The sequence below is a fragment of the Poeciliopsis prolifica genome, unplaced genomic scaffold (genome assembly GCF_027474105.1).
Source record: "Poeciliopsis prolifica strain line A6 unplaced genomic scaffold, Auburn_PproV2 SCAFFOLD016, whole genome shotgun sequence".
Classification (NCBI taxonomy): domain Eukaryota; kingdom Metazoa; phylum Chordata; class Actinopteri; order Cyprinodontiformes; family Poeciliidae; genus Poeciliopsis; species Poeciliopsis prolifica.
The window spans coordinates 4,725,658-4,741,295 of record NW_026562391.1 but is presented as its reverse complement, the minus strand read 5'-3'; the positions used below and the strand labels follow the sequence as shown (position 1 = coordinate 4,741,295).

At 44.9% G+C, this 15,638-nt stretch overlaps 1 protein-coding gene across 1 annotated transcript; it reads left to right on the top strand.

Annotated features, from left to right (window-relative positions):
• The first annotated feature begins 345 nt into the window (after window positions 1-345).
• On the top strand, window positions 346-15,434 carry LOC129367258 (Na(+)/H(+) exchange regulatory cofactor NHE-RF2-like). The gene is made up of 6 exons (XM_055041570.1): window positions 346-1,160; window positions 3,107-3,424; window positions 11,967-12,152; window positions 13,757-13,910; window positions 13,988-14,208; window positions 14,288-15,434. Exons 1-6 carry the CDS (start codon window positions 954-956, stop codon window positions 14,453-14,455), a joined length of 1,254 nt encoding a protein of 417 aa, XP_054897545.1. The 5' UTR covers window positions 346-953; the 3' UTR covers window positions 14,456-15,434.
• The last annotated feature ends 204 nt before the right edge of the window (window positions 15,435-15,638 follow it).

The following is a 15,638-nucleotide window of genomic DNA, read 5'->3' as shown; positions in this document are numbered from 1 at the left end:
GTTTTGTTTTACTCATTTGCAAAAATGCAAACTTCTCATCTTCCCTGCATCTGAGTCAAATCAAGGAAAGTCAGATGTTCTCAAGCATACTCCGCGCACGCACGCATCCGCGATCGTACGGAAAAGCTTCTCTTTCACGCGCACCGCTTTCACGCAGTCGCTCTTCTGGCGATCTGCGGCAGAGATACGGAGGCAGAGGCCTGACGGGGAAGATTTGATTTCTCAGGTCACAGCCTGTCGGGTTTCAGCCGCACCGCTCAGGGCGACGTTTGCCCGCTCCAAGGTGGGCGTGGAGGGGGAGGGGGGTCAACAACAAGTGTCCCCGCCTATATATTTACAATAGCTGCCGTCCTCCCGGCCTGCAGAGCGGCGGGGCTGCCTCTCCAGGTGTGCGCTGCGGGGGACAGTGGCGTGTGTTCTTGACGCCTCCCCACTCTCGCCGGGTCGCTCGGGAGGACACACGCGCCCCCGCTGGCGAGGAGAATTAAGTGTTACGTGCGTGGACCGGCTTTCTAATCTCTGATCTCTTGGATTATACTGATGGACGGGACTTAACGTGTCCATGTTTCCACTTTAGCGCTATTTTACGCACCACTTTGCGCGCTCGCGTTTGTGCCCTAAAAATGGATTAATCCCCAGATTTTATTTATTTTTTTTGTTATTGTTGTTGGGGGTTTTTTTGGGTGAGGGGTACAGGAGTGTGAGGCGTTTGCCATGTTTTTTTTTATTTGCACTCTTCAGATTTTTGTGGATTACTACGGCATGCCGAATAACGACGATGAGCTTTTTGTCTCTGGATCGAGTGGAAGCGCGTTGGATTAAAAGCCAGAAACTCCCCAAAGCTCTCGGAGAAGATCCACCCGTTTGTTCCCGGGACGCACTTTGAGTTGTGTAGTTTTTTCTTCTTCTTTTTATTTATTTATTTACTTTCTTTTTCACCTTCACACACCGGGATGGAGATGGAGCTGAGACCCAGGCTTTGCTTTCTGATCAAAGGACAGCGCGGATATGGCTTCCACCTGCACGGCGAGAAGAAGAAAGGCGGACAGTTCATCCGCACCGTGGAGCCCGGCTCCCCTGCTGACCTGGCCGGGCTCCGGCCGGGGGATCGACTGGTGGAGGTGAACGGGGAGAACGTGGAGAAAGAAAGTCACCATCAGGTGAGAGCGACTCACTGCTCACTGCACACTGCGCGACTTTTTTTTTTTTTTTTTTTTTTTTTTTGCGTAAAGATGAGCCAGGAGAGGAACAATGCACTATGTACCTGTCGGACAACTTTTTCCTTTCTCGCCCGAAGACGAGGGCGGCCCTATGTGGGTCAGAGTGAGCCCGTGTAACGGAAATCACAGCTCGTCTTTTGTTGCGCCACAAAAGCGTTATGCGCCAACAGGCGCCGAGAGAGCCAAATGGCGCATTCAGTGTTTTTTTTTAAATCAGCTCCAGGCCCGAAAGGAAAGCGCGCTCCGCAGCGGCCTAACATTTCAATTGACGCACAAAATGCTGGAAGCGTGCACGCGATGCTTCTTCATAAAAAAAAAAACAAAAAAAAAACAAAAAGAAGACAATTTAATCCAAAAGGTGAAACAGATTTAAAGCGCTACACTGTGAATAAAATGTCCCAGTTCGGATTTTCTCAGTTTATGCTTTTTTTGGGGGAAAAAATGTTTTAGATGTTCAAATAAATACCAGACAAAAATAAAAATACCAAAAAACTGATTTTATTATGAAGACAAAGAAACTATCCTGAGTGTTGGGAACTAGAAACATTTACTTTAGTAACTATTTTGGAAACAAAGAAAGAATAACTGCGAGTATTTTTATTACGCTGGAGGAAATTTTATATCAAGATGTGTTGGATTTCAGGAGGGATTTTTGTTCAAGTTTCATAAGTTTTATGTGGAAAGAGATTGAGCTGGGCGGGAAAATGTTTTGTTATTTTGTAATTACGTGACATATGGATTATTTTCATTTAGAGCTTTAAATTACCAACATTTCCACATGTCATTATGTTTTAGGCTGTCTGATGGGGTCATTTTTAAATATTTAGTGGTTCATGATTTGATCAAATATTCAGTTCTTACTTCTCACTCAAATACTTTTTTACTCTTGAGCAATTTCTGCTTTTTTACACTCAAGTAAACATATGTAGAAGGAGTGCTATAATAAACCTCTAACCCCAAAAAGAGAAAGCGTGTTTCTGTGGAGCATCTCTCCGGAGGCTCGACAGAAACATCGTCAGTGATTCAGGCCCCAAGAACCCAGCCTTCATTTACCCGAGTCAAGGTCCGTGTTTATGATTCAGCAATGAGAAAGAGATATGGAACATAATATTCATGGCAAAACCTCTGTAGACCAAAGTTAAAAAACACACAAAGCTTTTTCTGACTTTCGCCGAGAAGCACCTGATTGGTCCCTGAGACCTTTAGGAAACTATTTTAAACATCCTGGAGATGAATGTTGGCTCAGCCATTGTGCTTTCGTGTGTTACTGCATCAGTGCAGCACAGCATGGAGGGGATCAGCCCAAAGTTCTCCTAAGGTTGATCTATGGCATTCGGCTCAGTTGCGTTTCTGAATCTCGCTTCCTGTTTTTGGCAGGATGGGCAGCTTCCAAATCCTGATGGAAAATAAATTTAATATCTCCATAAAGCTCATCATCTGAAAGAAGCATGAAGAAGTCCTCTAAAAATGTCCTGGTAGATGGGCAGAGGACTTCAGAAAACACCAGTGGACCAAAACCAGTAAAAAGACATGTCACCCCAAGTCATCACTGCCTGTGGAGGCGTCACTCTGGACTTCACAGTGCAGATCCTGGGCCTCAGTCTCCACTCTTCCTCCACACTCTGGGACCTTTGTTTCCAAATTAAATATAAAATTAACTTTTGTTTAAGAAGACGACTCTAGACCGGAGTTAGGATGCGTCTGAAGCTGTCTCCGGCAGCAGCAGCCCACATCCTTCACGTGTCTCTGTGTTGTGACTCGTTAAGCTTCATCCATAAACTTCACATTGCGAATCTCCTCCAAACACCAAAATCACTTTGCACCAAAACAACTCTGTGTTGATCAAGTCGATCTTTTTGTTGCGTCTTTGTTTCCCCTCTCTGCAGGTGGTCAACCGCATCTGTGCGACGCCCCACCACACCAGGCTGCTGGTAGTCGACAGAGAAACGGATGACTACCTGCGGAGCCAGGGACTGGCCTGCACAGAGGACCAGGCCGTTGAAATGGGGAACCTCTCCCCTCGCCCGTCCCCCAAGCCCACGCCCTCAGCGTCACCCGTGCCAAGAGAGGGCTCCCCGCTGTTTCTCAAATCCAACCTTAGATACTTCTTCAATTTTCCTGCTGCAGACTCGCCCACTCGGGTATCCCCTGAAAACAAGGACGCGAGAGCCTCGACGACGTCGAGTTCAGCGCCAGACAGCGAGGTAAGCACTGACGTCGAGAACGTGGATCCATGAAAGATGGAGGGAGAATAGAAGAAGAAAATGTCAAAACAAATGAGCATGCATGAGCTGTCACATTATGTCCTGTCACAACCTCGATTTTAAATCTATTTCCTTGTGATTTTATGGGGTAAACCAACACAAAGTAGCGCATAGAAGACGATAAAAAAACAGCTCCACGATTTTAGATATTTTTACATATAAAAACCACAAACGACACATTTACTGTATCAGTCTCTCCTGTTTGGTAAAACAGCTCAACATCGTCAGTCAGTCACAGGGTGAGGAACTCTGTACTTTGACTGAACCATTCTGACACAGAAAACTTTGAACTAAAACATTCCACTGTAGGTTTGGCTGTGAGTTTACATTCATTGGCAAGTTGCATGCCAATAAATATGCTTGTGTTTTTATATATATATATATATATATATATATATATATATATATATATATATATATATATATGTTTCTGTGTGTGTTTGTTTTGTTTTTGTTTTTTCCAATGTGTCGATGTTTGTTCTGCTCACCAGTGCCCTTAAATTGCTTCTTGGGAACAAATAATGTTTCATTCAAACGGATGAAATTGAATTGTATTAATTAGCTGGCTTGTTATTGGTTGTTTTATTTAGAGATATTAGAATAGAGATTAGCAGATACAAATGCACGCCACACTTTTCAGACTTTTACTTGCAAGAAATAGAAAGCCTTAATATTAAAGAGTTTAAAATACGGCTCTGGAAGAAATGAGGAGATCACTGCACTGAAACCATTCGAAAACCTCGATGTTATCCCACCAAATACTGATTTCTGAACTCTTGAATTAAAATGTTAGCATTGTTGTTTCTGAATGAATGTGGCTCATTTTTTTTGCATTATTTGAGGTCTGAAAACACTGCATCTTTATCGTTATTTTGATCATTTCTAATTTTCTGTAAATAAATACTAAATAAATAGTTTTGCTTGGAATTTCAGAGACATGTTATCAGTAGTTCATAGGATAAAAGAACAATGTTCATTTCACTCAAACATTTATCTACGAAGAGTAAAATCAGAGAAACCAATCATTTTAAGTGATCTCTCAATTTGTTTCCAGATCTATTTCATCACTTTTGCAGCAACTCTTCTGGTCAGTTGCCTGCTTTTAAACTGTTACAGTGTATTTGAACTGTTTTGAGTCCAGGTGAGGGCGTGGTCTGGGAAAGAAATAGGAGACAGTGATCAAATTCAACAAAGCCACGTTGATCGATTAAATATGATCACAAGACATCTGACTTGTGGCCGCAGAACTGACCGCATGCACAATGAAATGAGCTGCAGTCACTGGAAAACGCTAAATTAGTGCCACTCGCTTTGAAAGATTAGCAAACGAACACATTCAGCATTTCCACAAGTGCCCTGTGACGTCTGGAAGTCAGAACCGACTCTCACGGACCGGGCTCGTTGTTTTGACTCCAAACAAACCGGGCCCAGATCTGCGAGGCTAGCGGTTCGTCTCAAACTGGCCATGTGTTTAGCTGAAAGCAGAGTAAATAAAGGCTGTTCCCTCGCCCTGCATCACAGCCGCCTGACTCCGTTTTGGTTTGACAATTACTTGGAAAATGAGGTAAAACATCATGAGATCAACCAGGACCAGTTATGTAATGGTCGACACCTGCCTTCAGTACTTTGTATTTAATCCGTAATCTGAAGAGAAGGCGCTGATGGGGCCTCGTTTTGTGACCCAAAACGGCAAATTAATCCCAGACACAAAGGACACACACTTTCACTGCCTTGTGACCGACATTCACCTCTCTGAACATACGGCTGCGTGAGGTTTTGACGGCAGCAGCCAAACGAAACCTCAGCTGAGAAAGGCTCAGACCGCTGACACACACACACACACACACACACATTCTCACGAATCTCACTCAGTTACGTCACCTCTGCCTCTTGCATAACGACGTACGCATATCCCTCTATGTTTTAGTAACTGTTCGTGTTGCAACTTTATATTTGATATCTCTTGGTCATTTTGGTCTGAGATTATATAGAACTGAGCTTTTTATTTTATGTATACATTTGAGTAAAAGCTCACTTTGAGACGTTTTCCATGCGTCTCGGTCCAGTGACTCCATAATAAATAAGAGTGAAGGAAAAAGAAATATAAATTATTCAATCCGTGTTTTTTTTTCCATCATTATTACATTTTCCACTCGATAAAACATGAGTTTGTTTTAAATGATGCATTGAACAATAATTTGTGAGATATACAGAAACCTGAGATCATATTACATGCAGACAAACTTTTATTTACTTTTGGTGTATCAGGGTACAGGGGGCCGTTCGCTATTCCTTCTAGTAATGTTGTAGTCAAGCTCAGTCGAGTTTATTTGCACAGCACATTTCAGCAGCACGGCAAAGTGCACAGGAACCAATTAGGAAACAAGCGGTTAAACATGATTTTTTTTTTTTTTGTCAAATACCATCAAGCAAATGCACCACAAATATATTAATTAATTCTCCAGTTACTGCTAATCAGAGACAGCTCTAAACGTGTGTTTCAAACCTCGGTTTCAAGGGACTCGGCGTTTCGGCAGTTTTGCATTTTTCTGGAAGTTTATTCTAGATTTGTGCAGCATAGAACCTGAATGCCCTGTTGGCTGAAGATAAACTCATGTTGTAATTTGTGGATGTAATGTGTTTGTGCCTTAAGAGGGCTCTGCAGACGTCGCCATAAATTACTTTGTGTCATGATTAGCAATAACTGGAGGGTCTGTTATAACATCACGCTGTATTAAAAATGCTTTATCGCTCTCTCTTTCTTTCAAAACAAAAGAAAGTTTTGGCTCATTGCAGCCGAGCGATGCATGTGGCTCGAGTTTGTTGTTCAGTTGAAGCAACTTCACAGGTCAGCGCGATGAACAGGTCGCTGAAAACATGCAGGCATGTCAATGTTTGGTCATCTAAAGCTTTTGTTTCGTAACTGCAGCTCCACAACGCAAGTGTCAAACAGTTCGGTGAGCTTGATATTGTACGGAGATGCACACACAACAAAGAGTCTCCCTTCATTCTTTCAGCTGTTGACAGTGGAAACATGCCCGTCAGCCCTCAGGTCAGCTCACCGTGAAGGTAGATCCTCAGCTGCATCACCAGACGGCCGCTAAGCGCCGTTGCCTTCGGGACGGTGACTAATGTAAAGCCCCTGCATGAGGCTTGCTGTGGGGGTCGGTGTCCAGGCCGGTGTCACGCAGAGTGTCAGCTCTTGTTGCTGGACACAAGGCTCGGGATCAGCTGGAGTGGCTCAGTCAGATCCACTTAGTCGACTTCGGTCAGCTTTGTGACCAGCAGGTCAACCTGGCAGCAAACGACCCACGACAGCACACAGAGTCATGCAAAGCTACTCATCACTTGGTAGTCACGAACCACAATCTATTACTTTGGCTTTGCAAATAAATGATCTGAAGAGAGTAACAGTTATTCATAATCCGTCCTCCTGAATTGATGATGCAAGGAACCATTCTTGTTTGAGCCATTTGTTTTTTTGCCCTGACACGGCCACATGAAATTCTTTGAAACGTTTGGCCTACAAGCAAAACGCCGTTTATAGCAGAATAACTAACCCTGCACGTCTGAAGACGTCACACCACAGTGAAACATTGCAATTGCATCAACATGCCTGTCTTCAAGAAAACTGGTCAGAGTAGAGGGGGATATGGAAGTAGCAGGAAAACTCTGGAAGAAAACCTCTGAGACATAAACAAGCAGACAGAACTACAGTGGAGTGGTTCAGATCAGAGCATATTCACGTGTTAGAGTAAATAAATGAATAAATGGACAATTATCCACTACTTTGTGTTGGTCTGTCAACTAAAATCCTCATGAAATAAAGTTTTGGATAACACGTGACAAAATGTGGAGAAGTTCTACTTTTGCAGGGAACCGTAAACCAGAACAGCGACAATATTAAATGGAAATAAGATTCATATATATATATATATATATATATATATATATATATATATATATATATATATATATATATGACTGGATAGCTCAATACATAAGGCATCAGTATATCACCCGAGAGGGCAGGGTTCGAATCCAGTCTGGGTCCTTAGGCAAGACCCTTCAAGCTACTGCCTACCTCATACCATGAGAGATACTAAGTTGCATAACATGCCGGCTCAGACGTCGCCCGGCCAAACAAGGTCTGCGTCAGGTGTTGGGGAACCAGAGCACCTTGATGACAAATGGGCTACTGGAACAAGACGGAAATGGGCGAGAGATGAAAATGTGGATCTGTTGGAATGCTACTACTCAAGTAACCCTAGTGAGAGAGGTTACATGCAAAGACTGGGGAAGGAATGGTTACTTCGACATCCCCAGTCAACACTAAGCGCTAAACAACTAGTAGCTCAGTGTTCCAACATCCGCAAACGGCAACTGCTATCACAACTTGAGATTGACGAGATACAACACAAATGCTACGGCAAAAGGGAGGAACCCGGATGTCAGGACTGTGGGGACTTAACTACAAGTCCCCACCCAGTGAGGGGATACACGGCCCCAATGAGCGAAACAGAGCTGAACGAGACAGCTGCTGACCTGAGAGAGAGAATCATGACCCGAATGACAACCAGGCCTCCCCGGCGCCAATTACAACGGCTGAGTGAAGTACCATCAGAAAGTCTCATTGAGAATGTGAATGCAGCATTGAGAACGATCCCTACCAACACCATAACAGAAACCAATGAGCTGATCTACAACTCAGCATCAGTGATCCTTGAGATACTTGGCTATAAGAGCAACCATGAGACCCAATACCCACCATGGAAAAGACGGTTAGAGGCTAAAATCAAGGTAACAAGGAGGGAAGTGAGCCAACTGTCAGAGCTCCACAAGGGTACAATGAAAAGACCAGTACCCAGAAAGTACAGCCAGATGCCCATACCTGAAGCACTCGAGACTGCCAAACAGAGGCTCCAAGCCTTGGCCAGCCGCCTAAAGAGATACACAAGGGAGAATGAATCCAGAAGGATTAACCGGCTCTTCTCCACTCAACCAGCTAAGGTGTACTCTCAATGGCAGGGTAACAATAACAACAGAGCAGACCCACCAAGGCTGGAGACGGAACAATACTGGAAAGGCATATGGGAAAGGGAGGCGTCCCACAACAGCAATGCACAGTGGCTGATCTCTCTACGAGAGGACCACAGCAACCTCCCTGAGCAAGCCCCGGTAACCATCACTGTGACAGATGTTCAAGAAAGAGTCTCAGGTATGAAAAACTGGACAGCACCAGGGCCTGACATGATCCATGCCTACTGGCTAAAGAAACTCACTGCTCTCCATGAGCGACTGGCAGCCCAAATGAACCAGCTGCTACAAAGTGGGACTCACCCTGAATGGTTAACTGAAGGGCGGACAATCCTAATCCAGAAGGATCCATCAAAGGGTCCAGTCCCACCCAACTACCGACCAATAACCTGCCTCTCCACAACCTGGAAGCTCATGTCAGGCATCATAGCGGCCAAGATAAGCAAACACATGGATAAACACATGAGCACGGCACAGAAGGGTATCGGTGTAAATACCAGAGGAGCCAAACACCAACTCCTCGTAGACCGCACAGTTGCCCGAGACTGCAAAACCCGACACACCAACCTGTGCATGGCTTGGATCGATTACAAGAAAGCCTATGACTCAATGCCGCATACTTGGATCATTGAATGCCTAGAGATGTATAACATCAACAGGATTCTGAGAGCCTTCATTGCAAACTCGATGAGGCTGTGGAAAACCACCCTTGAAGCCAACTGCAAACCACTTGCACAAGTGTCCATCAAATGTGGCATATACCAAGGAGATGCCCTGTCCCCGCTACTGTTCTGCATAGGCCTGAACCCCCTCAGCCAAATTATCAACAAGACTGGCTATGGATACCGACTCAAAAATGGGGCCAACATCAGTCACCTCCTCTACATGGATGACATCAAGCTGTATGCCAAGAGTGAGCGAGACATCGACTCACTGATCCACACCACCAGGATCTACAGCACTGACATTGGAATGTCATTCGGACTAGAGAAATGTGGTCGGCTGATCACAAAGAGGGGAAGGTGATCCACACAGAAGGAGTCTCACTCCCACAAGGAACAATAGCAGACATAGAGGACAGTTACAAGTACCTAGGTATACCACAAGCAAATGGCAACCTCGATGAGGCCACAAGGAAAGGAGCCACAGCTAAATACCTCCAACGAATAAGGCAAGTCCTGAGAAGCCAGCTCAATGGCAAGAACAAAATCCGTGCGATAAACAGCTATGCCCTGCCAGTAATCAGATACCCTGCTGGAATAATCAGCTGGCCAAAGGAGGAGATGAAAGCCACAGATATTAAGACTAGAAAGCTACTAACCATGCATGGAGGGTTCCATCCCAAATCCAGCACCCTGAGACTGTACACGAGCCGCAAGGACGGAGGCAGAGGACTAGTGAGTGTGAGAACCACTGTCCAGGACGAAACAACTAAGATCCATAAATACATCAGGGACAAAGCCTCAACAGACAATGTGCTCAGTGAATGTCTCAGACAACAGGGAACGGAGGTTGAGGTGCCAGAGATACCATCATGGGAGGACAAGCCCCTACATGGGATGTACCACCAGCAAATAACCCAAGTGGCTGATATCAGTAAATCCTACCAATGGCTGGAAAAAGCTGGACTCAAGGACAGCACAGAGGCCCTCATCCTGGCCGCCCAGGAACAGGCCCTAAACACCAGAGCAATAGAGGCCCAGATCTACCACACCAGACAAGACCCAAGGTGTAGGTTGTGCAAGGAGGCCCCTGAGACAGTCCAGCACATCACAGCAGGGTGCAAGATACTGGCAGGGAAAGCGTACATGGAGCGACATAACCAAGTGGCAGGCATAGTGTACAGAAACATCTGTGCAGAATATGGACTGGAAACCCCGAGATCAAAGTGGGAAACACCCCCAAAGGTGGTGGAGAACGCCAGAGCTAAGATCCTGTGGGACTTCCAGATCCAGACAGACAAATGGTAATGGCGAACCAACCAGACATTGTCGTAGTGGATAAACATCAGAGGAAAGCCGTTGTGGTAGATGTAGCAATACCAAGTGATTGCAACATCAGGAAAAAGGAGCACGAGAAACTGGAGAAATACCAGGGCCTCAGGGAAGAACTGGAGAGGGCCTGGAAGGTGAAGACCACAGTGGTGCCTGTGGTCATCGGGGCCCTCGGGGCAGTAACCCCCAAACTGGAGCAGTGGCTACAACAGATCCCAGGAACAACATCAGACATCTCAGTCCAGAAATGTGCAGTCCTTGGCACAGCCAAGATACTGCGCAGAACCCTCAAGCTCCCAGGCCTCTGGTAGAGGACCCGAGCTCAGAGGATAAGAACCACCCGTGGTGGGTGAGAAGGGAATTATATATATATATATATATATATATATTTTTTAAGTTATTCAATAGCAATAATAAAATATTTTAACTTGACAAGTATTTTGTCTGTCAATGACGTGATCCAACACATCTACCAGTCAGTGGTGGAGCTAGACTTTTTTTCAAGGGGTGGCCAAAGGGTGAGCAAGGCTTTATCAGAGGGGTCAATATACAAATGGACCGTTCCATGGAACGAAAGGAAAAAATATTTGTTTCCTTTCGATCAAAATTAATTAATATAACTAGTTAGGTTATAATTCAAAGCTTTCATATGACATAGCCTACTTACATTTCAGTCATTATAAAACTTAATGGTTTTTCACATATTCTCACCACACATTCAAGCAAGAGCTGGGAGATATAAAACATTAGAGGGCAGCATGTGCACTAAAACATGTTAAAAGAATCTGTCTAAAACACGATCTATCAGCACTAGCATGGCTAATATAATAAACGAGGCACTAGCAGCGGTACACAACCATTTTTTTTTTTTTTAGAAATGTATGACAAGTGTCGCCTCTCATTAGGAAGGTAACAGCGGTTACAGCTGAGCGGTAAAATGTTGTAAATACCTGCAGAACTCCTGGACGGTGTAACTCTAAAGCCGTGGATGTGTTTTGGATCAAGCAGGATCCACATGTCAGTTTAACCAATGAACAGCGTCGGGCATCGGGCTACCTTCAGGGACAGTCGGAAATTACAGTTTTCCTGGCAAATCTTTGCCGATCTCTTTAGTATTATATTTTCAAATTACCATTTCCAGTGGGTGGCAGTAGGGGTGGCCAGGGCTCTGTTGGGGGTGGCAAGTGCCACCCCGGCCACCCCTCTGGCTCCGCCACTGCTACCAGGCAACAACTGTCCTGAAAACTGAACGGGAACTCAACGGTTAATTGAATTCAAAATTTAAACCAGATGTGAAATTTTCTAAAACAAACAAAAAGTAATGCAAGACTCCTGCTAATATGAATAAGTTGCAGCTTCATGTTTGACTGTGGATAGAAAAAAGGTCCCTGAAGGTTCAAATCAGACTAATTTGCAGACATTAAGCATCAAAGATGTTCCATCCGCCGCAGGTGGAGTCGTCCCCCGAGCCGACGGTGGAGCTCCTCCCTCGACTGTGCCGCCTGGTGAAGGGGGAGAACGGCTACTGCTTCAACCTGCAGAGCGACAAGAAGAAAGGCGGCCAGTTCGTCCGCTCTGTGGACCCCAACTCACCCGCAGACAGAGCTGGCCTCCGGACTGGAGACAGACTAGTGGAGGTACAGCTGACTGATGTGCCCACTTACAAAAAAAAAAAAACCCAGAGGGTTTAAGAGTGCTTTATTGGAGGAAAAATGTTTTCCAGTCTTATAAATAACTTAGGGTTGCATGTTGTTTTTGTTTTGTGGCATTTCTTTTAAACGTTGCCCTTTGTTGGAAAGATACCCACAGTGCTCTCCAACCGGATTGATGCGTCTGGCAAAGAGGTAAAAGGATGAATTCTTCTTTTCCTTGTGGCCCCTCTTCAAGAAATGGGAAACACACGCTGTTACAATAATGTGGATGTTGTGCTCAGTGGAGATTTTTGTATGAACCCAACCAAACCAGCCGCCACATGGAAAATCCTGAAAAAACTGCAGCTGGATAACATGTAGTGCAGTTCTGAAAACGTAGCACAAAACCCCCAAAAACTTAGGCAGTTCCCCCTACGTAATGTTTCTCTCTTCATGCTCCAACCATGTGAAATTCTATAAGGGAATGTAAAATGTTTTCCTATAAATCAGCTTATAAATCAGCGTCTTCACAGGTCTGCCTGAAAAATGAATCCTCCGGCTGGAGCTGATCCAGAACGCTGCTGCTCGGGTTCTGACCAAAATGGACAAAATACTGGCAGCAAGAAAGAGATAAATTCAAGGTTTTAATTCATCCCTAAGACTAGGCGGTGATAGGTTTGGAGGGCCCCGTATGCCAGTCTGTGTGCAGCAGCTTTGCAGTCATGGTGTTGCACAGTTGAGACTTTGTTTTCATTCTCATCTGCATCAAGTGCTCGGTTAATGACGCGGAAATGGAGAGTGCTGACGCAGGGAAAGACTTCATGCAAAGCGGCTTCCTCTCAAATCACAGGCATGTTCTGCGCAGCACTGCACCCGGCCGAACCGTGTTCCACCACTGGCGACGCCTTCCTCTTTCCAACAGAACCTTATCTGCTCTGACGCAGAGGCGGACTCAGACCTGAAGCTTCAGAGACACAAAGACAATAACAAAGTGTTGCCCTAAGAGCGAGACGCGTCTGTCTTTAGTCACGTTGATTACTAGAACAGCGTCTTCACAGGTCTGCCTGAAAAATGAATCCTCCGGCTGGAGCTGATCCAGAACGCTGCTGCTCGGGTTCTGACCAAAACCAGGACGATGGAGCACATCCCACCAGTTCTAAAGTCCAAACACTGACTCCCTGTAGCTCAGGGAACAGACTTTAAAATACTTTATAGTTAGTTTATAAATCACCGAATGACAGAAATACCATCTGCCATCGTTGTATTAACCTTCCAGAACCTCTCAGGTCTTCTGGTTCTGGTTCTGCTCTGCATCTCCAGAACCATAATCAAACATGGGGAAGCAGCATTCAGCACCACAAATCTCCTTTAAATTAAGTCTGAAGCCAGCATGTTTAAAGTTGTCTTTGACTGGTTGTAACTAGAACATTGATCAACATATTTGATATATATCCGTTTGAAGATTTTACTGATGGCTTTTGACAAAATGTGAAATTTGTTGCTTGTTTCATAGTTGGTGATTATATTATGTTTTTATCAAAGCACTTTGAACTACCTTGTGTGCTGAACTGTCCTATAGGAATAATCTTGACTGGTTTTTTCCGTCTCAGGTAAACGGCGTAAACACGAAGGGCCTGCGGCACTCGGAGGTGGTGGCGCTCATCAGATCCAGAGGGGACGAAGTCAACCTTCTGGTGGTCGACCAGGAAACAGACGAACTCTTCCGCAGACTGGGAATCACCCCAACCACCGCCCACACCAAAGGTCAACCAAACCCTCCGGCTCTCAACACGCGACTCCACTGAGCCGACGCTGACCTGTGCTTGCTTCCACTTCCGCAGAGGTCTACGTGGACGAAAGGCGTGCAGAAAGCACCCCGCCGACCCCGTCACCGACCCCTGAGCTCCCCGCGTCGGACGCGCCCATCATCAGCGTCACCCTGACAGAGTCCGACATTGCAAACACGTCTCCCAAATCCCGAGCCCACGGCAGCTCGGCGTCTCACTCCTCCAGGAGCTCCACCACCCAGTCAGAGATCAGCAGCTCAGACATGAGCTTCCAGGTGAGTGAAGAGCGACGCGAGAGACTCGACGGCGGCTCTCGGTCCGGAGCGAGTCATGACCTGTTTGCACCGGCTCCAGGTTCCTGAAGATGACGACAGGCGCATTTCAGACCCCTTAGTGGAGAACGGCCTGCGCCTGAGTCCCACCGCTGCCGAGGCGAGACAGAAGGTCCTCGCCACCCGCAGCAAGAAGAGAGCGCCCCCTATGGACTGGAGCAGGAAGCAGGAGCTCTTCAGCAACTTTTGAACCGAGAAATCCGAGTGAATCTGCACTATTTATACCGAAAACAAACTCTTCCATCTTCTGCACGTGTGGAGAGAAATATAAATAAGAGGTAGTTTCTGTTTAGTGTGAAATCAGCCCATAATATCAAATATTATTCTCAATGTGTACAGTTAGCTCTGAAAGTAAACACATTTTCGTGCATGCAATGCGTTACAGGAGAAGAACATTTGACTGTTCAGTGAGACTCTTTAATGAGATGCCGAGTTAAAGCTGGCATGGGAAATAAACTGCAACTCATCACTCATCTGCTTCTAAGTTTTAAAACTCCTATAAGCAAATTTCCTGTTCAACAAAGAGTAGATGGACATGTAAAAACTGCTTTAGTGCACGAAAGTCTTGCAGGATGAGGAGCAGATCTCTTGCTGTCAACAGCTTTACTGCAAGGACATCAACCAGAAGAAACCTTTCTGAAGGAATATTCAAATAGGTTTTATCTGCACCACGGAAACTTTCTTACGGGGCCTGATCTGTGTCAAGAATTTGTCAGGCTTGCCGTTTTTCTCCGTAATCTGTCAGCATCTGATTTTATTTTTCTGTTGTAAAGATATGTGAAGGACGTTGATATCAAAAACAGGAAGTAAGCATGCAACATTATGCAATGTTTGTCGCCTGAGGGTTGTGTTAATAGCAGAACATTTCCAGCATCCGTTTAGATGAAAGTTTCTTGAAATGTGTTGTTGAGAAGAACCTGATTTGATTTATGTCAAATACAGCATTTTTCCGTAATAGATGCCGTGTAACTTTAAACGTGCGCACAGAACGAATGATTAGTCTAGTTTATAAAATAAATAACGACGGATCAAATTTAGTTGGTATGTTTTGGATGGCAATACTGTTAAATTAGTGCTTTTTATTACACACTTCATTTTATTTTTCAAAACATTTCTCCACCTGCCTTTGGTTTAAACATTTAACAGTGTGAATAAACTTTTAGAATTTGTGTGTATTGCAGTGCAGTTCCCCAAATATGGAGCAACAAGTGACGTGGTTTAATGTGAAACATTTAGCCGACCTTTTTCCACTTTAGCTCACTTTTCTCACACATGACAGATGTTCGTCACGCTGGAGATGGAAGCTGTTTTAAAATATTAAATATCGACAACTCTTATAATTTTGGCAAATCAAAATATTGAACTTGATTTAA